This window comes from Mucor mucedo, assembly GCF_025094135.1.
Source record: "Mucor mucedo strain NRRL 3635 chromosome Unknown EV154scaffold_33, whole genome shotgun sequence".
Taxonomy (NCBI): domain Eukaryota; kingdom Fungi; phylum Mucoromycota; class Mucoromycetes; order Mucorales; family Mucoraceae; genus Mucor; species Mucor mucedo.
In genome coordinates this window covers 128,166-153,525 of record NW_026252317.1, presented here as the reverse complement: position 1 = coordinate 153,525, position 25,360 = coordinate 128,166, and the positions used below count along the sequence as shown (strand labels likewise).

The following is a 25,360-nucleotide window of genomic DNA, read 5'->3' as shown; positions in this document are numbered from 1 at the left end:
TCTATAATCACTGACAAAAGGCAGTCTGCCTGACCTTTTTTAAAAAAAATTTTTTTCTTCTTCAAATTGAAGGTGAACCAAGATCAGAACCAAAAGGTGAATAAAGACGGAGGTTTCGATCAGATTACATGCTTGGCTTTGTGGCTTTTCAAGAGTCTTAAGAGGAGTACCAATGAAATGTCAAAGATTATTGTTTTCGTTGTTATCTTATTGTCTACACGCGAAAAGAATTGGCTGTTGTATATTTTATTGATAGTATCAAAATGCCAACTCACTGATTGTTTGGAGATGTAAATAGACTACAAAAAATGGTGATCTTCAAAATCATCCTTCAATGTAGCACTACATGTATTATTCATCTTTTGGGTTGTTCTTATATGTTTGTGGACTATATTGGTTGGGGGTGTAGCATACGGTCAGACTTGTGAATTTGATCGAGTATCCCACAATCATTGTCGGTTAATCTTAAATGGTTTGTCTGGTTTTATTAAACCTCTTGGCAGTTCTGGGTATACAAACGCCGATTTATATTTAATTCTGTCATCAAAAAGAACAATTCTACACTATTTTCAGAAGATAATAGTGATCAAAATGTAAAAAAACATTTGTTCACAAATATAAAAAAAAAATTCGTCCACAAAAGAAAAAAAAATTGAGCTTACCACTTAAGTGTATCTATGTTTGACCTGCGATGACAGGTCTTGAAAGTTTTAATTGCGACGTTGACCAACATTTCTGATGTCTGGTTGGTCGATTTGGGTCCTTGTTCTTCTCCGTTGTTCCTGGGGAGCTTCTCCAAGTTGAAATCTCTGAATCCCGTTTCCCGCATGAAGTGAACGAACAATATCAGCCATATCGCGATTCCATAGACGAGGAGCAGTCCTGGTTGTGTTATTAGTCATGGCTCTACAGTATTGATCTGTACATCTGTCGTAGGAACAAAAAAAAAATCAGATAAAAATTTATTAACAAGTGAAATCAACATTAAGTGTAGTTATGGCATTCGACACGAAGAAGCAAAAGAAAAAATGGCTTTTTTTTTATATCTTCACGGGGTATTTAATTTTGTATATTTGGATCAATTTAGATAAGAGTATCCGCTCCCTGTACTTTAATAACACTATGTCTGTTTTTATATAAATAAAAAAAATGGAACGTATCAGCGATGATTGATTACAAAGAAACATACGTTGGTTTTCACTTACCCATTTTCCTTGGTTACCCTATAGTATTGATCAAAGTTACCACTTCCGCCCAAATATCCAACAAAATTTTCATCGTGTGTAATGACCAATAATTGAAAGTTCGATTGTTCCTTTCTTGACGTGATAATACTAAAGAGAAGTCAGTATTATTTATAAAGAGCTTATGTTTGTAGGGGGGGGGAGGGCATTTACGCTTTGAGGTTTTCGGCCAAACTAATAATGTTTTGATAATCCAAATTGGTAGTTGGTTCATCCAAAGCGAAAAAACCACAATTTACACAAAATGTTTCTGCCAAGGCAAGACGGATGATGATAGAAGCTAGGACCTTTTGACCTGCACTACAACGGCCTCTCATATCAAGTTCATTTCCATTTTGGTTCATCACCACCTAAAATTGATTTAACATGAGATTAATATTCACTTACAAAGAAAAATAAAAGTATACTAACTCTGTAATTGAAAGATCTGTTTTTTGCAATGTTATCATTATCAGCTCGGATAGCGATATGATCAATATCTATCATTACAAACATCAGAATTTGTGGAAAACCCATAACCATCCTTCTTTTTTTGAGTATTACCTCCTCCTTTGTACGTTTTATACCATAAATCCTTAATAACTTTGTTCAGATCATCCATTTTTAAACTATGGAATTTCATAATGGCAGTTTCCAGGGCTTTTGAGTATGTTTCCAAATCTATACACGCAAGCTCGGTAGTTTTAACAGTGATAAACATTTTGGCATAGATACCATCGATGTTTTGATAATCAGTACTTAATTCCCCTTCGTATCTGTTGATTTGATCCTTGAGTTGAGTAACTTCACCTCGAATGCTTCCACGCTATCAATCATATGTCAGTATTTTTTATATATATAACGCTGATGTTTGTCATTTTACTCTGTCAACCAGGATATTTTCCTCTTCCTCAAGTCGCCTTAAATCCCTCTTCATCTGATTCAAGTTGTGCTCGCCCTGATTTCTTTCAAGTTCAGCTAAATCTTCGTCACACTGTTTTAGGTCCTTTTCAGTTTGTCTGTATCTAATTTGATCTTCCAAATCTCTTTCGATACCACGTTTGTCGCCTTCATCCTTTTCAATCATGGATAAACGGTCTACGGCATCGCTGATTTGACTTTTCAATGATTCACAAAGGGATTCGATTGCTTGTGTTTCCTTCTTGACTTGATCCGTTTTGTTACGACCCATTGAAGCCTCAATTCTAGCATGTTGGTATTTGAGTATATGTACTTTTTTTTTATAAAAAAAAATGGGGGACCTACCTGGATATACTAGTATTAAGTTCATCAAGACGATCCACAAGACGAGACATTTGACGCTCTTCGTTAGACGCTTCTTCTTCTTCTCTTTTCCAAGATTGTACTTCTTGATCAAATTCACGAGTTGCTTCAGCGATCTTTTCATTCAAAGGTTCGACATCCAATTGTACAGCCTAAAAAAAAAATTAGAGGTCAAAAAAAAAAAAAAATATCAAAAGTGAGATGATCACAACTATTTGACTAACCTTGCATTCATCTATATGTTTCGCCAAAGTTTCGTTATATTCTTCCAATTGGAACTCCAAACCACACTTAAAATTGATATTCTGTTCCAGTTCCGATAAACTCTTTTCATGGTCTCTGATAGTCTTTTCAATCATTTGAGCTTGGAGTCTTGAACTGTCAATATCTGATTGAATTCTCTTAAGATCACGACGTACAAGTTTACTTTTATCCGACACTTGCTCTAGATCTCTTTGACAATCCGTAATGGTGCGAGTTGAGCCACCCGCAAATTCCAATTCTGTCTCGATGGCTTGAACTTCCTTCGAAGCTGCTTGAGCCTCTTTGTAAATTCGTGAAACATTGCCTGCCACAATTAGCAGTCTATCAGCTTTGATTTTGGCATCATCCACTTCCGCTTGTTCCGTTGCTGCGATCTCGGCTTTAGCGGTGGCCGTTTCTTTCTCTGCAGTTAAAGAATCCACAGTGGCTTGGATACCTGCAATATCACTTTTCAATTGCTCTAATTTAATCCAGGCACCTTGTACACTTTTCAACTTTGTCAAACGGACATCTAATTTGGCCAAGGTAGCTTCCATTTGAGTTTGGATGACCGGGAAGCCTTGTTTTTTATGCTGCAGTTTGGCAGAGAATTCCTCCAACTCGGGTTCATCGTTGAAACCACGAACACACAAGGGACAGCATTTTGCGTCAGTTGCACCTTTAATGTATTTTTCATAGATGGAGCTTACAGCACTTAAGTGACAGAGTCGTCTAATTATATAAAAGTTAGTATATGACAATAATTAAATAAAAGTTAAAACTTACTCTTTGATTTCTTCGATTTTTGACTCTGTAGCTTTCAATTCTTCAGCAACATCTCTATCGCCACACACTTGTTTACACATATTACTGTATTTGTCTGCCTCTCTTTGTCGACCCACCAAATTTTGACGCACCATGTTTAATTTACCGTCTGTCTTGGATAACTCACGTTGAGTGGTATTTCTTCTTTCAATCACGATGCGTAACATTCTTTCTTTCTCCTTTTTGAAAGCCTGAAGTTCCTTTTCAATATTCTCGATGGATGGTCTTGAGTTGAGTAAACGTTCAACATCACTGATACGGCCTTGATAGAGTTTTGTCATGTCAGCTTCTTTAGACTCTTTATCAGCACGCTTGATGGATAGCTTGGCTCTGATATCGCCTTGTTTACTTAGAGTAGATAATTCTTCATTAAGAACACTCACTTGAGCATCCAGCTCACGGAGTTCATGTTCCTTTTGGATAAACTCAGTTCTGTTTCCTCCTCTGGCAACTTCATTTAACTTTCTTAATTTGGCGTTATTTTCTTCAATTTTTGCTTTGACTTCATCCATTTCACGAGGGTTGGCTTGCAATCTCTCGATCTTTTGGTTGAGTCCTTTAATTTTAATTTTCTCGTCTTGGATGCGATCCATCAAATACTTTTTGCTCTCTTGGATAGATAAAATCTTACTTTTCAATATCTGCAATTCATCAGAAAGAGCGTTTTGTTTTGTCATGGCCACACTTTTGGCCTGTTCAATTTTTGAAGCTTTCAAACCCAAATCCTTTTTCAAGACTGCAGCTGTTTTAAGACCATCATCCACAGGCAGGTCCATGCCGTATTCTACATTGATTTTCTCGATCATGTCTTCTCTGGATCGAATCAGTCGTTCGTACTCTTCACGATTGGCATCCAAACGACCCATGATGGTATGTTTTTGTGCTAAATCCTGTCGAGCCTTGTTCAATTGACGTTCCAGTTTAGCTTTATCTTCGTGGATTTGGGATTTTTTCTGATTAGTGGCAGTTTGGCTGCTGCGGTGGTTGTTTAGCATTCTCTGCAGTTCTTCTGTGGATTCAGGGCGAGGCGTGATATGCGTCTCCAATGAATTTAAAGTACTTTGAAAGAAATCCCTCTTATTAATCACTTGTTGGATTTGATCTGCAGTTAAATTTAATGTTCGGAACAAATCGTTTAATCGTCCAGAATCGTTTTGCACACGCTCCAATTTGGTTTCAACCGTAAGTAAACTCTCTGATTTTGTCGCCAGTTGCTGTCTCATTTGAGTAAGGTTCGTTCGAATCTTTTTGGCTTTCAGCGTGTCGGATTTTACACCTTCCAAACGAGCATTTCCAATATTCACATCATTCATTTTCTCTTTGCGAACATTCTTGATGTTATCTAATACACTTTGGTATCGTCTGGAGTCAAAAATATCGTCGAACTTCTTTTTGAGTACAGCAGATTCAGCAAACGGCCAATTACTGTCTTCTTGATGACAAAAGATTACGCTTTCGAGAATAGCTTTGGGGACACCTAGTTGCAAAGGTAGTTCCGCATCCATATCAGCACATCGACTACTAATACTAGACGTCTATTTTTTTTTAAAAAAAAAAGATCAATAAGGATAGGGATGAATCTTCTCTGTTTGTTTTACCTGGTTAGTGATTGGGTCAAATCTGAGTAATGAGCTGTCAATCGTCTTTTGTGCATTGCCTGTTTTTTTGGAGGTAACAGATAAGGATCGACTGCAAATCATCCTTTGTCCTCTCACATTAGAAAACTTGAGCTTCACTTGGCCTTTCACTTCGGTTTTTCCTGTGAGCTTTTGTTATGGTTAGTTTTATCACTGATAAAAAGCGTAATATATGGGTGAAGTATATTCTATAGTTACACGAGGGTCGTTGAGAAAAGCACCACCTTTACTGTTGGGAGGAAGTTCACCAGTACATGCGTACTTTAAACTTTCGATAATGGTCTATTTGTATTTTTGTCAGCATGTCCCGATCATACTTTTAAGTTCATTCAGACTTACAGTTTTACCGCAGCCGTTCTCTCCAACAATTAAAGTCAAGGGCGATTGAAACTTGATGTAACTGGGTTCTTCTGGACTAAAAGAACGTATGCCAATAATGGCCATTCCTTCGATTTGTGACATTATGTTAAGAATAAAGTAAAAAAAGTGTGCAGAAGAAGAAGGAAAAAAAAAAGACGGTGATTGATTTTTTATAGTGAACTGTATTTCACGAAAAAATTAATCAGATTTTTCAAACGCAAACATCCTCAGAATAAATGTATATAACACTTGCCAATTATTTGTCAAGGATTTAACTAAATATAACAATTGCGCAGAACCATTTAAAAAAACAAATCAGAGCATCGTGAAGCTTATAAAAACCATGTGAATGTTGATACAAATTACTTTCTTATAAAAAAAAAAAAAAAATAAAAAATAAAAAAAAAAAAAACTGTCAGCAGATCAACGCGACGTGTTTTATCGTGTTTCTTGCATTAGTGGACAGAGGTGTAGATCTTCAATCATTTTGCCTGGTAGCAGTACGGTTTGATCTGTAATACTGAGACTGCTGTTGCTCGTCGTGACTTTGTTGCTGTTGCTGTTGACGAGTGGCCAAAGCAAGTTGACGATCGGGTTGTTGTACTTGAGCATCATCCAAGGCATTAGGAGCCACATACAAGCGTTTATCAATCACGGGTGGAATAGGTTGAATCTCTGTACCCAATTCACGCTCGATCTTGTATAAGTTAAATCTGTCCTCGTATGTAATTAAATTAATTGCAAGTCCTAAATGACCAAATCTTCCTGATCGTCCGATACGATGTAGATACGTCTCAGCGTTCTTGGGAAAATCAAAGTTGATAACTACATTCACCGCCTGTATATCAATACCACGCGTCAGTAAATCAGAGCACACCAAGTTACGACAAACTCCATTCCGGAAATCATGAAAGACTCGGTTACGATGGCTTTGTAACATTTTTGCATGTGAGTAAAAGCATGAATAGCCTAATTCTGTAATCTTTTTAGCCAATAATTCTACACGATTGGTAGAATTACAAAAGATGATGGACTGGTTAATTTGGAGCTATTTTTTTTTTTTTTAAAAAAAAAAAGGTTAATTCCAAAACTTGCATAAAGCCAAAATGTGGCTTACCTTGGAAAAAAGAGTATTTAAACAATGCACTTTCTGCTTCTCTTCTACATAAGCATAATACTGAGTGACACCACGAAGTGTAAGTTCATCCATCAAGTTAATTTCATAAGGCTTTACTAAGAACTTGTCTTTAAAGTTCTTGACAATCAAAGGAAAAGTAGCACTGAATAGCATAATTTGTCTATCTTTAGGAAAGAAGCTGATCAATTGCTCTACAATGGGTGTGAATTCTGGTGATAAAAGTTTATCGGCCTCATCCATCACAAATGTCGAGGCCTCTCTAAAATCCGCTATTCCTTTTGATGCCAAATCCAATATACGACCTGGTGTGCCAACAATCAAATGCACAGGCTCACTTAGGCGCATAATATCGTCCTTGAGGGTAGTTCCACCGGTAGTCACCATAATTTGAAGACCAAGATGTTTACCTAAATTCTTACATACCTGTGCAGTTTGGAGTGCTAATTCACGCGTAGGCACAAGTAATAGAGCCTGTATTTTGGCCTTTTTGCTATTGATCTTTTCAAGTGTTGGAATCACAAACGCGGCAGTTTTTCCCGTACCGTTTTTTGCTCTGGCAAGAATATCGCGACCTGTTAAGGCAATAGGAATTGCTTCTTCTTGAATAGGAGAAGGTCTTTCAAACCCTGCTTCGAATATACCCATCAATAATTCTCGTTTTAAAAAGTAATCTTCAAACTCGTTTCCTTTTGTTGCAGTGACATCCTGTTTAATTACATCCATTTAACTTTCTGTCTCCCTTTTCCTTTCTTCTCTTATTATTTACCTCTGTTTGTGGTCTAGCGTCTTTGGGTGGAAGTGAAAGTGTTCTCTTCCAGTTATCGTTTTCGTGACTAATTGAAATGTTTTAGTTTGAAAGTAAATCGTTGCATATTTTCGTTTTACCTCATTTGATTGGTTGACATTATATATATTTTACAGAAAAAAAAATTGTTTCGTTTGTTCAGAAAGAAAAGAAAAGAAAAAGTCTGGTAAGGTGGGTGGTTTCTTTCTTGTTGTTGGAAAGAAAAGGTTTTAGTGTGTAAAAAAAAAAAAAAAGAATGCGAAAAAAAAAAGTGTAAAGTGTTATAATGAGCGGTGATTTAAAGCAAAACTTTATTCAGTGCTAAATTGCTAATTAAATTGCATGTTATGAATACATAGCCGAAAGGAACATCATTCTCCCAGTGTTTGGATTTTCGGTAAGTACCACGAATAGAACCCTCAGAAATAGTATCCCAATCACTTTCCTTCATTTGATAGCATTGAATCTTCTGTGATTTAGTATGGGCTAGTTTCTTCAATTGACGGCTCCCATTTTCGTGGTACAAATGGTACCATCTTGCTCCACCATTCTTCCCCACTCGACGCTCCTCTCGCATATTACGATGTGCCATTTCAACAGAAAATAAGGCTGCATCAATGCCGCTTTTCTCTACATATTGGCTTGGTCGAAGATACAGTTTATCTATGCTTAACGTCTCCAATGTTTGATTGTTTAAATTAATTGAAATCATTTGATCTAGATTATCTCTCTCCTTCACGCTGTTCCATATATTAAAGTGCTTTAATTTAGGGAAACAATTGGATAATGCGTTCATAGACTCTGTTGTAAAGTGAACTTGATTCAAATGAATGGTTTCGACACTAGCACAAGCTGTTTGCTTATATCCCTTCGACACTGTCATTCGGGTCATAGTCAATTTCAGTACCACAAGTTGTGGACAATAAGTGGCAATGGCATCAATGTCACAGCCATAATTCCAGGCATAAGAAAATTTCCCACACATCAATTCTAATTCTTTCAACCGATGACACTGAGCAACTGGGGCCATCATATTTTTCACGGACCCTAAATCCCTCCAAAGCTGTAGTCGTAAAGTATGTGTATGTTCGGAATCACAGCATTGTAATATAGCATTGGCTAATTGCTTTAACTCCATCAATGAGCTCACCATAATACCGTCGATACTCGATAGACCCTTAGTACTCGATTTAAAAAGTGTTTTATAAAATAGCTGATGCGCATCCTTGACTACCGCACCCAGGGAGACCAAACGAACCGTTTCCAGATAGCGACATGTAGTTGCGATATCAACTAAACCTACTCTCACAGCTTGAAAATCTTCATAAGCCATGTCTCGTCGATAAGTCTCGTCCCAAGAAACATTTAATTCGAGCTGGCGTAAATTCGGGTACAATTGTGCTACAAGCGCAACCCATGCATGATGCGCAAATTTGCCTCCGACCTGAAATTGGTGTACCTTCGGAAATGTCATACGCTTAAGCTCAGATTGTAGTGCAAGCACGACGTCCAAAAGCTCTAATGCTTCGAGGTTGGGTAACAGTGCATGTATATCTAACACGTCATTGTATGTAAATCTTGTCTGTGCATATTGGGAGTGTGTGATTGCTGTAAACTTATCTCGACCAAACATCTTCAAGTGCTTTAAATGAGGGGTAAATTGAAATAAGGGTATTAATCGAGTTTGGCCATGAAGTTGATTGACAAGACCACCTGCCAAAGTAAGATGAGTGAGCGATTGTCCATAGTGTTGTAGCATATGTAAATTAAGAGAGAAGAGGTTTAATGGTGGCAATTTGGCTATCCGTTTCCAGTCTTTTCTGTCAGTTCTGCGTTGGTATTTCCAGAGCTTAGGATTAAAATTCAACGATTGTAGGAGAGGGAAATAAAAGTCCAAAATCTCAAATTCGTCTCTGGTGAGACCAACATGATAGGCGATATTCAAATGTTTCACATGTCTTCCTAATTCAACATGATTGTGGATCGTTTGAATCAATTGCTTCAATTGTCTTCGTGATGTAATGTGAATGTGTTGGTACAAATATGGTTGAAAACCTGTTAACCAAGGGCGGCATACTTTTGAGCACTCGTTTCGATTTTCCGTATATGATGCTATTTTGCTTAAAATCTCAGTAGGTAACATAGTAAGAAGGAGAAAAATATAGCTAGCACTTCTTAATCTTCTTTTGTGACAGGATGGATAAACTCATTTAATTTGGTCCGGTTTTTTTTTTTTGTTTTTTTGGAGAATAATGCGTTATCTTTCGAAAGATCTAACATTACGATGCCTAATATGCATGAGCAGTTGGCATTTAATGGTATACTTTATCATGCCAGGTTTTAAAGGTACACTTATAAAAAAAAAATGCATGTCTAAACCATCACAAATTAAGACAGTAGATGCCCCCCTTCACCCCTCTTTTTAAACTCTCCTTTGAAGGAAAAAAAACTCCGTATATCCTACACACAGCCCTACTATTGTTAATCATCTATGATTGGTTAGAGCGAGTAGGATTGCTTTCCAAAGTTGGCGATAATAGATGTTTACATCTGTTATACCAGGAAAACTTATCCTTGCCCAAGGATTTTTAAGGATGCATCCTAAATTTCAAAGACAGTCAGCTTAAAGAAAAAATATGTTCTCCATATACTTTCGTAACCAAATCTCTATTTTACAAAAAGATTCAACATTAATACAGTGTAGTCTTATATAGGTGTGGCAAGTTTTTTGAAGACAAAAAAAAAAAAAAAAAAAAAAAAAACAACAAAAAAAGAAGACTTTATTTCAGAAAAGATAAAAGTTTAGAGACCTGTTCGCCAATTTCCAGTAAAAAGAAAATTGCCCAAGTGCAACTGCGTGGAAGTCAGTCTCTGTCTGCACTCACCCGTTTTTTATGCTTTAGTTGACAATTATAAAACGAACACAATCGTTGGAAAGTGGTCAAAAAAAGTATGTCACACCTTTTCGTAGATAAGGTCGCCCAACTATGAGAGGATAAACTAGGATTCACAAGAAGGTCCGTACTAGCGGTTTCACGGTGTCCTTTCGATCTCTCACTCGCCATGTCAGCTCTGTAATGTCTAGTATTTACGCGAATGTTTGTTGAAAACACCGTCTGCATCTCTGTCGCGGTACAAGAGTATGCCAAATATTCGACTCCATAAACCTACACAAACTACCTCGTACAAGCTACATGAAAAAGAAAAAAAATTAGCCTGTTGACATTAACACAACAACAGTTTCTAAAAGCATTACCGTGTAAAAAACCAGAAGATAGCCACGCCTGCCTAGAGCCTAGACGGTAGGTAGAGGTAGAGCAGGTACACCCACGAGCAAGACGTACATGCCAGAATCACCTAACAGCAGCTTTACTCGAAACTGTGCATAAGGAAAAAAAAAGAAAAAGGGCGTAGGTGGGAAAATAAACAACTTTATAAAAAACATTTTGACGTCATCAAATGGCGTAATAGATCCGGGGCAGTCATTGGATGATACTTCCGCCACCAGATGCTGCCAAAAAAGGGCTGACAATTTGAAATGCTCAAACAGTATGCTTATCATTATATTGCTCTTGAGTCAAAGTCCAGTTTGACTACGTATTTTGTGCTACTTGTTCAAAAGCCAGCCTGAAAATTTTTAAACCCAAAACATGGCAAAATGCCCAGAAATTAGTTTTAAATGTCAAAGGCAAGCAGCAATGATTATTGACAAGGTTATTTTCAAATATCTCTTTAAAAGCTAAACTTTGAAAAGACTGTGCCGTTGTCTCAAGTCTTCCACAGGATACGGTTTTGCATTATAAAGTAAACGGTGAAACCCAGGATATTGAAACAACGCTTTAAAGAGCAATTAATGTCAGGAACAAAGCTCCACATCCAAACCGCCCGGCAATTGCAGCTGGCTTTAACATAAAATAAAATTAGGAATTCTGACAGTTTTATTTGGTGCAAAAGACAAGTAAATGATACCTCTCTTTCATAATTCTTAATACAGTTTGATAAAATGATCCATAAGTAGCTGGAAATTAAGATTGTATGTGTGGTTACTCCGCAATCTGTGAGGGATGTACTGTTGGGGATATCATAGATATAATAATAAAGTTAATTGTGACATCACATTAAGGATGGATAATAAATGTAAAAGTTAATCATGAATCACACATTACCCCGCTTGTTCTCATCCTACCGTTGGAGTCTGTACACAGGGCACAACCCTGTGGCGAGTAAATATTTATTCTGCAAAAGCAATACAATCGAATGGGCCTGGACTATAGAATATTATAAGATCCTGAGCAGAAATATTACTCTTGTCATTTGATGTTATAACTGTTGATCCCTCTAAATAATACTTATATACTCAGTATGGAAGGGCTAAATTTAAAGACATGTTGATTATTTACTATCACCAGATTATTACATCATGATCCAATAAGGCGCTTAATATTCTCCCTAGAACTATCCCAGTTCTTCTAAGACCATCAATAGATTTTTCTTATACGTTTTTTAATTATATTTTTTCGTCCATAATAAAGTGGTATCCAAGTTCTAACAGTATCACTTTTGGTTTATTTGTAATTTTGTTCTCCATGCAAAACAAAAACTCGCTTAACAAAAAAGATAGATGGCGATTGATAGGATGAACTGTTTCAAGTGTGTAAGTATTTTCTGTGGGAATGTTTAAATCATGTTTTTAAATTGAGAACCAGACTTTAAAGTATACATCCATTGACGTGCCATATCATCCTTTTTTTTTTTCTTTACCCAAGTATGCTGGTTTACACTGACTGGCGGAATTTCAAAAGAAAAAAAATATATGCAAAAAAAAAAGGTCATTTAAAAAAGAAGCCAAAAGTCTAGGCACTGTTACTGAAAGACGAAAGAATGGAAATTGACAAGAGTATATGCGGCACGTAATACATAACTTCTCAGCTTGTGTGCTTAATTTATTAAGTGGCTACTACCCAATGTACACCGTTACTTAAATAATTCATTACGTGAAAGTCAACATTATTGACAGAAGAGCCTGATCAGCTTGAAGTAAGGCCGTGATTGAGTCACTAATTGCATATCCACACAAATTCGTAGGGATGATATTTTTTTTTAAAAAATCTATATCATTGTTTCTATTTGTCAGGTAAGACTCGTATCTTGAACAAGTTTTTTTTTTTCGCCAATCACTGCATTTGTAACACTGAAAAGATGCATAATTAACAAAAAAATAAATAAACAGAGAATCAAACTAAGATCCGAAAAAAAAAACTACCCAACTCGAGAAGGTGTGTTTAAAAACCATGCTTAATTAGCCAAGTGTAGTGAGCAAGAAAGAAAGAAAAAGAAAAAGGCATACGGAGAACAAGTAGGAATGAACTTATTGTTACAAAAAATAAGAATCATGATTACTACATTCCAGTTCTTAGTTGTCAAGGTTTTATTACACTCACCAACATAAAACCCTCCCAAGATCATTTTTGTAGGCTACGTATATGTAATTGAGACTTTTTAGTGATAGCTTGTGTAATTGATGTCACTTTCAGCTGGTGAAACTTTCCCCATTATTCTAGTTTGGCGAAAATAAAAATTTTACAGAGATAACTAACACGATCAGCATAGTTTCTGTAACTCCCAGAATTCCAAACTTGCAGCATTTTTAGTGTAAGTTATGTTGTATACAGTGGCATGTGAAGTGTTCATTGTAAGGTTTCTACTCTTTTTTTTTTTTTTTTTTTGCTTAAAAATCAAAGTAGTACAAATGTCTGAATTTGATCATGTAATCAAAGCTCTCACGGTTATTTTATCTTGTTGCGTGGGAGCCTGTCAGCACTACTGATTTTTTCTCACTCTTTCTCCTCTTTTTTTTTTATTAACATGATGTTCAGTAATAGCATTGCCGCGATGAAAGCTCACTAAGGAGTACTCTTTTGCACAAATGCCGTGTGTTTACTGGGTTGTAATGTCGATCGGTGGTGATCCCTTACTGCTATTAAATGGTCCTATGGAAAGGGAGTAGGTAATGTATGGCGTGCACGTATACCTGTCGTCAACCCTCCTGGGCTTGTATCGACTGCATTGGGTGCTTTCCAAGACATGTTGTAGTCCTGTAAGTAATCTCATTTAAAAAGAAAAAAAAAACATTGAAACTCATATTTAATTTTTTATAGGTCCTCTGTCGCTCTTGTCTCTCTCTGTACCCCCACTTCCCGGTAAGTTTATAAACCCGAAACGGTGGGTCAAACAACGTCTTCCCTCTGAAAAAAAAAAGGACTGGGATGACGCGTAAGCAGGCGGCTGACCCCCATACATGAACACGTTCTGTACAAAAAGAGGCGAACTGGTGGTTGCTTATTACATCTGTTTATGGCGAGGCCGACTGGGAGCGGCGACGAACGGGTTTTGTTCTGTGGTATCGTCTATTGGTGTTATATTCCCCTTTTTTTATCTTGTAGCTAATTCTCTTCTTTATCACCCAATCCATCTAATATTCTATAATGGTTGGAAAGAAGAGGGTTATCTACAGGATGAAAAAAGGGTATCTTAATGACAATAGAGGTTGCCACAGAATAAAATCCTTACTTTGGCTGGTTGCTCCTTTAGGCCTCGCCATAAACAGCTGTTGTAAGCCACCACCAGTTAGCCTCCTTTTGTACAGTCGTGTTCAGACATATACCCCGAAGCTGCTTGCACAAGTGTCATCTCGGTCCAAAATATAAAAAAAAGACAGGTCGACAAGACTCGCCAGGGTTATTCATTCTATCTTGCTGGGTCGTGAGGGTGAGCAAGGGTGATATGACGGGATCATCAACATGTTGAGGATTGCACTCTTTGTTAGGAGGTACAGGTCGAGGTGGGTTCCTGGCGGGCATCGTGGATGCTATGCATTATCTGCCAATCTCTTTTCATAGTAGTTGCCTACCGTAGTGGTTTGTGGTAGATACACTTTGTGATTACTCTTGGCTAGATACGCTTCCCATTCAGGAAGGAAGGGGCTTTGACAGTAGCGACTACTTGCCTGCGGTGTTCAATGCTGGATGTTGTGATCCTTTGGGCTATCCTCCTCTCTTTTATATATTGGAAAGTATTTATATTGGCACAAGTTAATCTGATTCCATTTCGTTACTCACTCAATTCATTTAGGTCTTTCTACTACTGCTACTACAACCAAAGAAGATAAGTAATAACATACATCTCAACATCTTGATTTTTATCCGGTGTTCTAACTTATTCAATTCTCTACAATTTTAGGAAGCTCCAGTCATACTGACATGGCTGCAGCTTATACTGTTATCATAACTGTTCAACTTGATGTGATACAGAACACTTTTAGACTTCCATTTGGCTGTCTGAAGGAAATTAAGCAATGCATCATAAATAAACTTAATGTGTTCTTCTAAGTTTTACTTATAATTTATAAATTTCTCGGCTTGCTACCTTGGAGCATGGCTCTCGTTTAAACTATACAACCTCAACATCAATGAAAAAATAGGCCCCTTTCATATCTTTTTTTTTGTGGATGTATTGTGCCGTATAATTGAAAGATGTTTGCTCAGATTTTGCATAGTAACGCCTTCCTGGTACTCTCTTTAATCTTGATTCGCTTTACCAGCCAGGTCACCTCTAAAAAAAAAGAATGGTTTCTGAGACAGTGTCTTATTAAATTTGTTAACTTTGCACTTGCATTCTGGGATTTATTAATGAGTATGATGATAGACTTAATGGTATCATAGTCTAAATTTATACGAATTAAGCATCCTTGTGCTATAAAAAATTAAGTCGCTTACCAGTGACAATACAATAAATTTATGCTATAAGAAAGAAAAGTTACCGGTAACCATAAAAAAAAGTTACCGGTAACCATAAAAAAAAAAGTTACTCGCCCTTTGGCATCGGAACAGCTGTATATAAAAAAATGTTTACAATAGAAAAAAAAGTTACCGGTAACTTTTTTCTGATGGTTACAGGTAACTTTTTCTCTCTCTTATATACACTACAAAAATGAAAGTGGTCAAAGTACAAATGTGTTTGTAGTTAGTTTTCAAAGTGCTCAAGACTTTCTTTAACCAAATCGCTTTATTCTCAATCGTTTCTTGTGAGGGTAGTTGATAGCGTTACATACGTTTCTACATAAAGAAAGACAAAATTGGAAAAAAAGACAAAGCGATGTTGTACATCTTTATTTAAAATTTGAAGGCTCGGATGGTCTTGGGAGAATATGTTCTCCGTATTTACAACAAAAAGTTTCCTAAGCATGAATCAAAAGCCATTGTTCCGGATCTTCTACTCCGACGAGCTGTTCCACGCACTCCAAGACCTCTCCCAGCTCTTCAGAGAACTTGAACGAATTGACAGCATAAGCACAATAACCTGGAAAAGTATTCATATCAAGGTGATCAGGTGATTCAACAATCACCTGACTCAACCTTTGAGCTAGTCTCTCTCTCAACTCTTTTGGTGAAAGCATATATGGAGGCAATGCCATCTTAGACGATAAAGTTGCTGAGAGAAGCTTCATGATGGCCAAAATAGATGCAAGCTTATTTCCAAAGATAGTCAGTACCGTCGTAACCTTAACAAGGTCGTTTATATACTTACATATTCTGTACGATGCTGTCTCAAGACATGCACAATATTACGCTGCCATGACCTGTCGATAGATTTAGACGCATACGCCATTCCCAAAAGTAAATCTGACATATTGTCCACCTTTTCAACAAGACGGGTATACACTTCCACAGGAAATTTACCTCGCATCGACGGTTCCAGCTTGCTTAATTTTAAAAACATTTGTTCGTCTGCAATCTGTCGACGGATCCCTAGTGCTAATTTCTTGAATGCTTTGGTTTGTCCGGGTGTGGGGTCTCGGTTGTTTTCATATATTGTCACAAGATCACCGATCAAAATAGCGTATAACTTGCTCATATCAGCTATTGTTTGCGAAAGTCGTTTACGAAGCTCGACACGGCCTGTCACAGGCTTTGGGATCATGGATAGAATAGCAGAAGCGGCAACACCAATCAGCACAAGTAAGATTCGCTAAGAACAAACGCATGAGTAAATCGGAACGTTAACTGTCCTCTTATCTATATTCCTTACTTTTCCTGCAATCATCTCTACCGAGTCATGGACAGCAACACCATTAGCTATAAATTGATATTCATAACAAATAACCTTTCAATTATAATTTTAGTTTCTATGTCCCTAATTTTTCTGCTATCACTTACCAACATGAGAGTAACTTGTGTCATAATAGCCACAATATTCAGTACTTGATTAGTAAAGAAGACATAGTACAATGGCCACATGACAAAAAAAGTCAAGATGACTAGCCCATATGGATTTCCTCTTGTAATCTCCCAAATAATAATACCCGCAACACCACCGAGAACTGTTCCTAAAATTCGAAGAATAATACTATAGGAAAAAATAAAAAATAAAAAATAAAAATAAGCAATTGTTACGTTCTCACTTGGTTTAAACTTACGTAAAAGCAAACATGCCAGCCATAGGAAACATCCACATCATCAAGGTGACGGTAGCCCATTGTCCATGTTGAGCAAAAAACCAAGCATAACTTTGAGGTAAAAAAGCAGGCAACGAGAGCAAAACGAATCCGGCAGATGTTTTCAGGGCAAACATGGCATCGATACTAGACATCCATTGCGAATAAATATGCACCTTGTAAAAGAATCTTTCAAACGCAGTTTCAGGAGGGTTGATATCTGGATCCCGAGAGAATAAAGTACCTTTCTGGTTTCTTGAGCCAGCCAGTTCAACATCTTCGACGTAATTGTTCAACATATCGTGTCGACTCATTGTTTGAGTCAGATTTAAATCGGTGCTCATTTCGTGGTTTGCTTCCCCTCCGCCGCCGCCTCCTCCTCCTCCTGCTGCCCCATTAGAACCAGGTACAGAGCCTACAGGTCCTCCCATACTAGGATTAACATCAGTGGATCTAAAGTATTTTCTTAAAGTAAGATGAGGAATCCATAATCTTCGCTTTGTACGTTTGGCTTCCATGGTTTCAAGACAGGCGATCAGCGACAGTAAATAGTTTGCGTGTTCCCCTAAGTTGTACTCGAATAAATAAAGAATCTGTAATAATCCGTTAAATCTATCCTTGAACACTTTAGAGTTCAGGTCAATCAATCGAAGCGGTGAAGTTTGGTTGGCTTGTTCATATTTATCAATTGCTTGTTTGAATCGCACGGAAAGCAAATCCGCTTCTGTTTCTGTTTGTTGATAGTTCTTTTTATAATCCGATAAAAAGATACGGGGGAAAGGCCAAAGAATTGTGCTTGTCAAGGATCGAGGTTTACCACTGAATTTCATCAGTCGTGCATTGCATTCATCCAAAATGGTCACACATGTATCACTAAACTCTTGCCCATTTTTTCGAAATGCATCTAGATTGGACAAGAAATCTTTTCGAAGCCGGGATACCTCTTCTGTTTCCTCTTTCTCCTCCTCCCCTTCATTAGCAACAGTACTAGAAAAATAAGGCTGCTTTATATGAGCCAATCGATCTGTCTTGGTAATCAAACTCAAACCAATCCCATGAAGGGGCCCACGCATCATTTTTACAATTTTAGTTAGCTGCTTGATATCATCATGACAGATTCGATTAAATAGTATCTCTCGTTGCACCTCCCGTTTACTATCAATCAATGTCAAAATACTGTTTTGAAGTCTTGCGTGTAAGCTCGGCAAAGTTGTTGTGGCAGATGGGGTTTCGGTAGCACTTGATAGAAATGCGTCTGAATGCTCTTGAAAGAAACCGTTATATTCCTTTAATGATTTATTGAGGACACCCATATACTTTGTAATACTATCATCAGGCCAAAGTAGTACATCTACTACAAGACCAATAGCAGTGGCAAAGGCAATCGGCTTTAAAAACGTGTACTATGTAACACTTAGTGGTTAGTTTTATCTCTATTATATTTAATGCTTCTATCATTTACCACAACGGTAGGTTGGAATCCCGGTGTTATCGCAGCTTGAGTCAAACAAAACTGGAAAAAAAAAGGTTACTTCAATGTATTAAGGGGTGTGGAGAGAGCGGATGCACTTACCGACACAATCATGCTTGCAAAAATTGTTGCAAAATTAGCTATACATTTGTTTTTGTTTTGTCAATGAAAAATAAAAATAAAGGAGTTAAGTAACTCCGAAACTATTGTCTTTTTACCTTGAGGAAATTTGACACGGACATAGGTAATGCCGAACACGCCAATGAACATAAAGACGGCTAAAACGGCGCTAGAGTAAGGCTGCACTGGTGTCGGAATACTGGGATCACGAGCGAGATTTGCAAGATACATGGCTAATAACACAAACATTCAGTTTTTTAATTCCATTTTTATTCTGGTTCCTACTTTCTTACCGAGAAAACTCCAAGCAGCACCCACAAGCGCACTGAAAATACCTTGAAAACAAGCCTATTTTTTATTATAATATTAGATCATTTTAGCGATCCAACCCATTTTACTTAGTACCTCGATTTGAACACCTACAAATCAAGAAAAAAAAAAGTTAGCTTATTCACTAAACGAGACTAAATGACATATGAATGTTTTACCCAAAGGTCTGATAGGAAAATACATGAGCGTGGCAATAGGTACTAGAATACCAGCCGGACCAACCGCTTTACTACAATTCTTTTCAAACACAAATAATAAACCGATCAAGATACCAATCGAAGCCTTGATAATTGTACGTGTTAACTGAAATGGCGGGACTTTAGCGTATAATCGCTGGCCCAAAGTCTTTTTTGTGGGTATAATAGATTTTTTAGAATGTTTACTCCCTGTTGTCACATCATCGTCCGCTTTATATGTGTTTAAAGAGTCCATACTAGACTCCCTTGTACGGCGATTTGTCAGTTCTATATTATCCATAAAAAAATAAAAAGAAGAAACACAAACATTTAACTTGCTGTTTTTTTTCAGCGCTTTTAATATCGCATTAATCGTGACGTTTGTTTCAGTAAAAGTTATTGGTAAGAAACTTGATCTCTCTTTCCTTCACGGAGATGAAAATACAAAAGCTAGAATCGTGTAACCTCACATGTCAACAGCTCGTTTTGTTCTATGATAGCATGGTATTATCCGTAAATAAAACAAGCCTATTAGCCTTCGAGAAAAACTAGGTTCTAGAAGGTATCTTTTTCTTTTGTCACAAGTAAATCAGTCATTGTGTACTTAAACATGGTTTGCCGAGAAAACGTTTGTAGTTTGAAAGTTGAATGGCTTCTCGGGGTAGTATTACTCCGTAAGATCCTAAATTTTCGTTTATTAAAAAAAACTGGGCACACATAATGTCGGTTACCAGGTTTGTAACATCTTTTATGTTCATTAATTTCTGACTCGTTTAATCAACGTTTAGAAATATGATCCTTCAAATATAAACTTCATTTGGTCCCGTGGTAAACTAAATGATTTCGCCCTTGATGATTTATACTAGTGATGACCGAAGATAAATTTACAACAGCAGTAGTAGAGAAGCTATGATAGTTGGTGAGTCGCCGTCTTTTCTCTTGTTGAAACTTGAAGCTTATTAAACATATGCCAGTTGATATAGCAAGACTTCTTTTCAATAGTATTGATGAGAATTAAAGGAAAAAGTGCCAGCTGAATATGACGGTAGGTAAACAGAATATACAAAGTACGTCAACTTTAAACGGGTTTGCATATTTATCATGTGTTAAAAAAGATTGTGGAAAAATGACATCGCGTTTAAGCTCCCAGATGTAAACAGAACTTGTCTTGTAAATGTAAGTCAGATAAAGTAACTAAACCTGACAAGAGTATTCCCCCCCCCCCTTACCACAGAAAAAAGAACGAATAAGACAGGAAAGCGACAGATCTCACAACTAAAAAATATACATACAATGTAATCAAATACCCTCGAATAAATTGGCAAGATGAATAGCGTGGCGTAGCTGGCATTTTCTCTTTTGAGCTATCAAAAACTCACTCTTGTTATTTGAGAATGAAAAGATGAAAGTCAGTAACCGAGCCTATTACAAATCATTATTCTCACAAATGAGACTAGGATTAATAGTCATCAGGTCGAAATTAATACATGCCATATATGGGATATGATAACTATAGTTGCTACCTCTACGCAATAGTGTTTAAACCTGTGTTCATCTCCTTTTTTCAATTCAACTGTGGAGTGGTGGTCGAAATCGATTCTCCTTCCTCTTCAGACCCTTCGACATTCAGCTTGTGACACTGTCAATGCAGAAAGTTGTCTTGAATGGGATATCTTGATATAATATCAGTTAAACGTCTCTGTCTATTCAAATGTATCTTTATTTGTCTGGCAAAAACTTCCTGCTAATACTGTGATGACTATCATCCAAGAAGGCGCCAAAGGCTTTTAAATTGTATCTATTTATGGACATTTTCTGATTTCTAAATTACGTAATAAAATACTACTACTTCTAAGTTTTTAAACACAGATTGTCAAAAATATATTTATTAAAAGAAGGTATACATGCATACATATTTTTTTTACAAGCGAGATCTAATGGTCATCTCCTTTTGTTCTTCCTTGAGCCAATCCTTGACTTGACGTCTCAAGATTTTTCCAGAGGGACTCTTGGGAATTTCAGAAACAAATTTGACACCGCCACGAAGTTTCTTGTGGTTGGTGACATTTTTCGTCACATAGGCATCAATTAATTTGGCGGTCTTTGCAGTAGCTTCCACTGTGGGTTGAAGCACCACATAAGCACGAGGAATTTCTGTTGCTTGAGATTCGTCATATAATCCCACAACACAGCAATCAGCCACAATATCAAGTCCCATCAAGATAGCCTCTAATTCAGCGGGTGCCACTTGAAATCCCTTGTACTTGATTAATTCCTTGATACGGTCCAAGATAAAGAACTCGCCTGACTTGGTATCAAATTTGCCTACATCACCTGTACGCATCCAACCATCCAAGGTAAATGTCTCTGCATTGGCCTTGTCATTATTGAAATATCCCTTCATGATACTGGGACCACGGAACAAAAATTCACCTTCCTCATCGTCCCCTAATTCTTTACCGTGTTCATTTACAATCTTACATTCAATATTGGGAGAAAGAATACCGATGGATCCTTTTGTGAGACATCAGGTAAGTTTCTATTGTCACACATGCTATATAATTTTGTTTGTTTGTCTCTTACCTGCGACACCACCTTGCAAGCCTTGAGAAATGACACCAGATGTAGTTTCTGTCATACCGTAACTTTATAGATGGAAACATTTTAAGTTAGTCTTTAAAGCTCTGCATTCTATCGTAATATAATTTTTACCCTTGAACTAATTTGGCAGGTATACGTTTAGCCAATGATTCGATATGTTCTTTACTCAAGGGAGCAGCACCACAGCCCAAAAGACGAATGGACGACATATCATATTTTGCAGCAATAGGAGATTTAGCCAAATGTACAGCAACAGGGGGTACAATACTAGCCATTGTCACCTTGTGTTTTTCAACCAACTGACATAACAATTCAAGATCATAACGCGCCATAATTACGACAGGTGTCACCTTGTAATAAGCGTTAAAGATTAAACTGGTTAGACCGTAAATATGATAAAAGGGAAGGAAACCCAAGATGACATCATGGACAGGTTCCTCATCCTTGGGTTCTGCTTGCACCGTCTGCAAAATCTGTGCAATAAAGTTCTTGTGTGTTAACATCACACCCTTGGCAAGCCCGGTGGTGCCACTGCTATAAGAGAGAAAAGCCGTATCATTGTACCCATCCACGCCTTGTAAAGGATATTGAACCATGACATTACCCTTAATAGAATTGAAGGGTCTACATCCGTCCACTTGTTTATCGCCAAACAAGAAGATACGAGAACGAGGAAAGCCTAATTTATCTGTAATCTTCAAAATGACAGGTAATAATCCAGGCACCGTAACAAGAGCAGTAGATTGAGAATTGGCAATTTGATGTTCAAATTCAGCTAGGATGTGATACAAAGGGTTACAAAAAAAAACAAAAAATCTGGGAATTTCTGGGTTATATGTTTATTACCTTCAGTGTAGGCAGGATTACCAGGAGAGATGGTACATTTGGCACCAAGCAATGAAAGATATAATACGGAATGATCCAATTGATTAGGAGCAAATACAGCGACAATATCGCCTTGCTTTAATCCAACGTTCTGTGTCCAACCCGTAGCAAGAAGTGAAGATTGTTCGCGAATATCGTTCCAGGAAAGTGATTTACCTGTCTCGCCTTCGATAGCAAAAGGTGTGTTTAGGTCTTTTGTTTGATTGTATTCATTTGAACCCAAGATGAATGAAAACAAATCAATGTTTGGAATAGGCACTGAAGGAACTGTAGAGCGATAAATGACCATGATGTTTTAGAGAAAAGAAAAAAAGTGTATAACAACTAATTCAAAAAAGAAAACCAGTAATGATTTTATATACCTTTCCAGTGGGAAAAAATATGGAGTGAATTTGTAACAGCGCCATGAAAAAAAATCCCAGGCTTTATATTTCTTATAAATGCCATTTCCACCCTTTTTCCAAGTGACAGGATCATAACACTGGGGGACGACAGGGCAAATATTATATCCGAACCCAAAAAAAAAATTTATTCAGAAATGGATTTGTCTAATTCCTCTAAAGAAGGAAACTTATTTTCAAAATCATCTACTGTTGGTACAACATTGGTTGCTTTGGATCTAAATCGAGCAGGTTTAGGTGGTGGAGCAGGTTTATTCTTTTTAGGTGTACTGGTAGTCATGGTAGGCGAGGGCTGCTGTTGTTGTTGGATCGGTATACTATTTCTGCCGGCATTTTTAATAGCCATAAATCTTTCTTCGATACTTGAGGATACACCACGATTCATCTTAGCCTCGTGCTCCTTTGTCTCTTTCACCGCTATTTCTTCTTCTTCCTTTTGCGGTGTTACTTGCTGTTGTCGCTCAGGTTTCATGGGCGAACTAGGCTGTGTTTGAAGAATCTTGGTTGCCATCTGAGCTTTGGGTGTAACATGATGCGTCAAGGGTGCACTTTGAACTCGTGTTGGCACACTCTCAGGTGTAAAACTATTCTGGAATGAAGCAGTCGTATTCATGGCTGGTTTTTTGCTGTTATTACTGTTGGTGCCTGACGAACTTTTCACTTGAGAAGGATCAAAGGGATCAAATGTCTCGCTGGAGGAGGCTGAATGACCTGTCGTACCCGGACTTTCTGTCCTGCCTGGTCTACCACGTCGCATGGGTGTAATCGTAGGTATTTCTTGTGTGGGTGAAGCTACCTTTTCAAAGATGGCATGATTCTCGGGTGGATAGGATGTGTATTGCTGCTGCTGTTGTTGTTGTTGTTGCTGCTGAGGTGTGATAATGGGTTCAGAATAAATCTATAAAATAAGGTTTAGACACAGATGGAAAGGGAAATTGGGTACTACTTTACATCACGGATAGGACATTCTAAACCTCTTAAATGACACACAGAGTTCATGACTTGATATATATTGGGTCTACGGTTCTGATCTTCCTGCAGCATAGAGATAATTAATCTACGCATGCCCTCAGAGAACATGGGGGAATTGGGTATCGTATATCTAGCATTCAAGATGGCTAATTGACCTTCTTCTTCAAAGGGAGTGGTATAATAACATAATTTATATAGTAATACACCCATAGCCCAAATATCAGCCTTTTCATTTACAGGTTTCTTTTGATAGACATCAACCATTTCGGGGGCACGGTATTGAAGTGTAGTATGACGTTGAATATCATCTTCCAGTTTCTGTACATCACGCAATGTATTCGGAATGTACTGTCCCTTGGAAAGGGAGGCAGAGCCAAAATCACATAATTTATAATGATCTTGATTTAGAATCAAAATATTCTCGACTTTCAGATCTCGATGTAATACGGGTGGATTACAATAATGCATATAAGCAAGTGCCTTATAAAAGAATGTGAGTCTTAAGCTCAACTTTCATGGTTACACGGGATTTACCTCTGCGACATCACTAAATATCTTTAGAATCTCTGGTTCTGTTAATCGTTGCTGTAATCTTCGATTCATCAAATCAATCACACCGCCACCTAAAATAGAAAAGTAAGATTTCCTAACCCCTTCCTTCTTTTATATATATATATATATAACCTACCAGGACAATATTCCATCAGGATGAGAGCTTCAAATCCACCAATAGGCAACGCGTCGATTCTTGATTCATAGTATCTGACAATATTTTTATGATCTCCTAGTCGTCTCTATATTATCCCATAGAAAAAAAAAGTCAATCACTGCCAACACATATACTGTCTAATTTTTTTGTTACCATGAATGCAATCTCTTTTTCAACCATTTTGAGTCGTTCACCGTCCGGAACGGCCACTCTTTTTAGGACAACATAGCCCGTTTTGCCCTCGATTCTTGCTATATATACATGAGCGAAACCGCCTAAAGAGAAGGTAATGTTGATAAATCAGGTTTCTTTTTTTTTTGTTTTGTTTATATTGAATGTTACCTTCAGCAATAAAGTTGTGTACTATAACTTGATACTTTCCCACTTGGAGACGAGTACCTGCAGGCATGGCGCCAGGAGGTAAAGGAGGGGCATTTAAAGAATCGATACCGACAGGAACAGGAGGTAGAGTTTGACCAATACCTTGTTGTTCGGGTATACGAGATTGTCTTGCTGTAGATTGCATTTTAGAAAGAGATGAACCGAGATTTAATAATTAAAAAAAAAAAAAGCACTCACTTTTGGGCTTTCCCAAAAACGACGTCATTGCCTATTTCCATATTTAGACAATGTCCTTATTTGAGCCAATGAAAATATGCCGAAACAGGTGCTGATGGTAGTGTATAATTTCATGCTGCTGTTTATTAC

The 25,360-nt window shown here is 37.3% G+C and overlaps 8 protein-coding genes across 8 annotated transcripts; all 8 read right to left on the bottom strand.

Annotated features, from left to right (window-relative positions):
- Positions 1-1,201: 1,201 nt before the first annotated feature.
- Positions 1,202-5,275, bottom strand: EV154DRAFT_537478 (uncharacterized protein; the record flags this gene model as incomplete). Its single annotated transcript, XM_051604218.1, has 9 exons — positions 1,202-1,334; positions 1,398-1,594; positions 1,656-1,723; positions 1,788-2,049; positions 2,107-2,428; positions 2,490-2,659; positions 2,732-3,482; positions 3,537-5,110; positions 5,174-5,275. The coding sequence occupies 9 exons, from the start codon at positions 5,273-5,275 to the stop codon at positions 1,202-1,204; spliced, it is 3,579 nt and encodes a 1,192-aa protein (XP_051458926.1).
- A 647-nt stretch (positions 5,276-5,922) lies between these two features.
- Positions 5,923-7,764, bottom strand: EV154DRAFT_441378 (eukaryotic translation initiation factor 4A-like protein). Its single transcript, XM_051596956.1, has 4 exons — positions 7,596-7,764; positions 7,477-7,543; positions 6,690-7,415; positions 5,923-6,620 (listed from the first exon to the last, which is right to left on the bottom strand). The coding sequence occupies exons 1-4, from the start codon at positions 7,613-7,615 to the stop codon at positions 6,051-6,053; spliced, it is 1,383 nt and encodes a 460-aa protein (XP_051458925.1). The 5' UTR covers positions 7,616-7,764; the 3' UTR covers positions 5,923-6,050.
- An 11-nt stretch (positions 7,765-7,775) lies between these two features.
- EV154DRAFT_504661 (uncharacterized protein) lies at positions 7,776-9,640 on the bottom strand (the record flags this gene model as incomplete). The annotated part of the gene is made up of 1 exon (XM_051601085.1): positions 7,776-9,640. One exon carries the CDS (start codon positions 9,635-9,637, stop codon positions 7,793-7,795), a length of 1,845 nt encoding a protein of 614 aa, XP_051458924.1. The 3' UTR covers positions 7,776-7,792.
- Positions 9,641-15,630: 5,990 nt separating this feature from the next.
- Positions 15,631-17,677, bottom strand: EV154DRAFT_441374 (uncharacterized protein). The gene is made up of 5 exons (XM_051596955.1): positions 16,970-17,677; positions 16,710-16,899; positions 16,582-16,656; positions 16,081-16,521; positions 15,631-16,021 (listed from the first exon to the last, which is right to left on the bottom strand). The coding sequence occupies exons 1-5, from the start codon at positions 17,503-17,505 to the stop codon at positions 15,731-15,733; spliced, it is 1,533 nt and encodes a 510-aa protein (XP_051458923.1). The 5' UTR covers positions 17,506-17,677; the 3' UTR covers positions 15,631-15,730.
- Positions 17,657-18,809, bottom strand: EV154DRAFT_441372 (uncharacterized protein; the record flags this gene model as incomplete). The annotated part of the gene is made up of 4 exons (XM_051596954.1): positions 17,657-18,390; positions 18,450-18,500; positions 18,561-18,598; positions 18,677-18,809. Coding segments are annotated over 4 exons (954 nt in total), but the record flags the coding sequence as incomplete, so codon positions are not given.
- A 2,140-nt stretch (positions 18,810-20,949) lies between these two features.
- Positions 20,950-23,137, bottom strand: EV154DRAFT_504651 (uncharacterized protein). The gene is made up of 4 exons (XM_051601084.1): positions 22,532-23,137; positions 21,797-22,460; positions 21,668-21,729; positions 20,950-21,598 (listed from the first exon to the last, which is right to left on the bottom strand). The coding sequence occupies exons 1-4, from the start codon at positions 22,857-22,859 to the stop codon at positions 21,006-21,008; spliced, it is 1,647 nt and encodes a 548-aa protein (XP_051458921.1). The 5' UTR covers positions 22,860-23,137; the 3' UTR covers positions 20,950-21,005.
- On the bottom strand, positions 23,099-24,647 carry EV154DRAFT_537475 (kinase-like domain-containing protein; the record flags this gene model as incomplete). Its single annotated transcript, XM_051604217.1, has 4 exons — positions 23,099-23,869; positions 23,923-24,423; positions 24,478-24,566; positions 24,632-24,647. 4 exons carry the CDS (start codon positions 24,645-24,647, stop codon positions 23,099-23,101), a joined length of 1,377 nt encoding a protein of 458 aa, XP_051458920.1.
- A 345-nt stretch (positions 24,648-24,992) lies between these two features.
- On the bottom strand, positions 24,993-25,172 carry EV154DRAFT_397477 (uncharacterized protein; the record flags this gene model as incomplete). The annotated part of the gene is made up of 1 exon (XM_051595213.1): positions 24,993-25,172. A coding segment is annotated over one exon (180 nt), but the record flags the coding sequence as incomplete, so codon positions are not given.
- Positions 25,173-25,360: the final 188 nt, after the last annotated feature.

Coding starts and splice junctions, on each gene's coding strand:
- EV154DRAFT_441378 (XM_051596956.1), bottom strand. CDS start 7,615: ATGTCAACCAATCAAATGAG. Junction 7,544..7,595: donor ATGTCAACCAATCAAATGAG/GTAAAACGAAAA, acceptor CATTTCAATTAG/TCACGAAAACGATAACTGGA. Junction 7,416..7,476: donor ACGCTAGACCACAAACAGAG/GTAAATAATAAG, acceptor GTAATTAAACAG/GATGTCACTGCAACAAAAGG.
- EV154DRAFT_441374 (XM_051596955.1), bottom strand. CDS start 17,505: ATGGAAGCCAAACGTACAAAGCGAAGATTATGGATTCCTCATCTTACT. Junction 16,522..16,581: donor TAGAGATGATTGCAGGAAAA/GTAAGGAATATA, acceptor GTTTGTTCTTAG/CGAATCTTACTTGTGCTGAT. Junction 16,022..16,080: donor GACAGCATCGTACAGAATAT/GTAAGTATATAA, acceptor TTTGGAAATAAG/CTTGCATCTATTTTGGCCAT.
- EV154DRAFT_504651 (XM_051601084.1), bottom strand. CDS start 22,859: ATGGTCATTTATCGCTCTACAGTTCCTTCAGTGCCTATTCCAAACATT. Junction 21,730..21,796: donor CCTGCCAAATTAGTTCAAGG/GTAAAAATTATA, acceptor CCATCTATAAAG/TTACGGTATGACAGAAACTA. Junction 21,599..21,667: donor CTTGCAAGGTGGTGTCGCAG/GTAAGAGACAAA, acceptor GTCTCACAAAAG/GATCCATCGGTATTCTTTCT.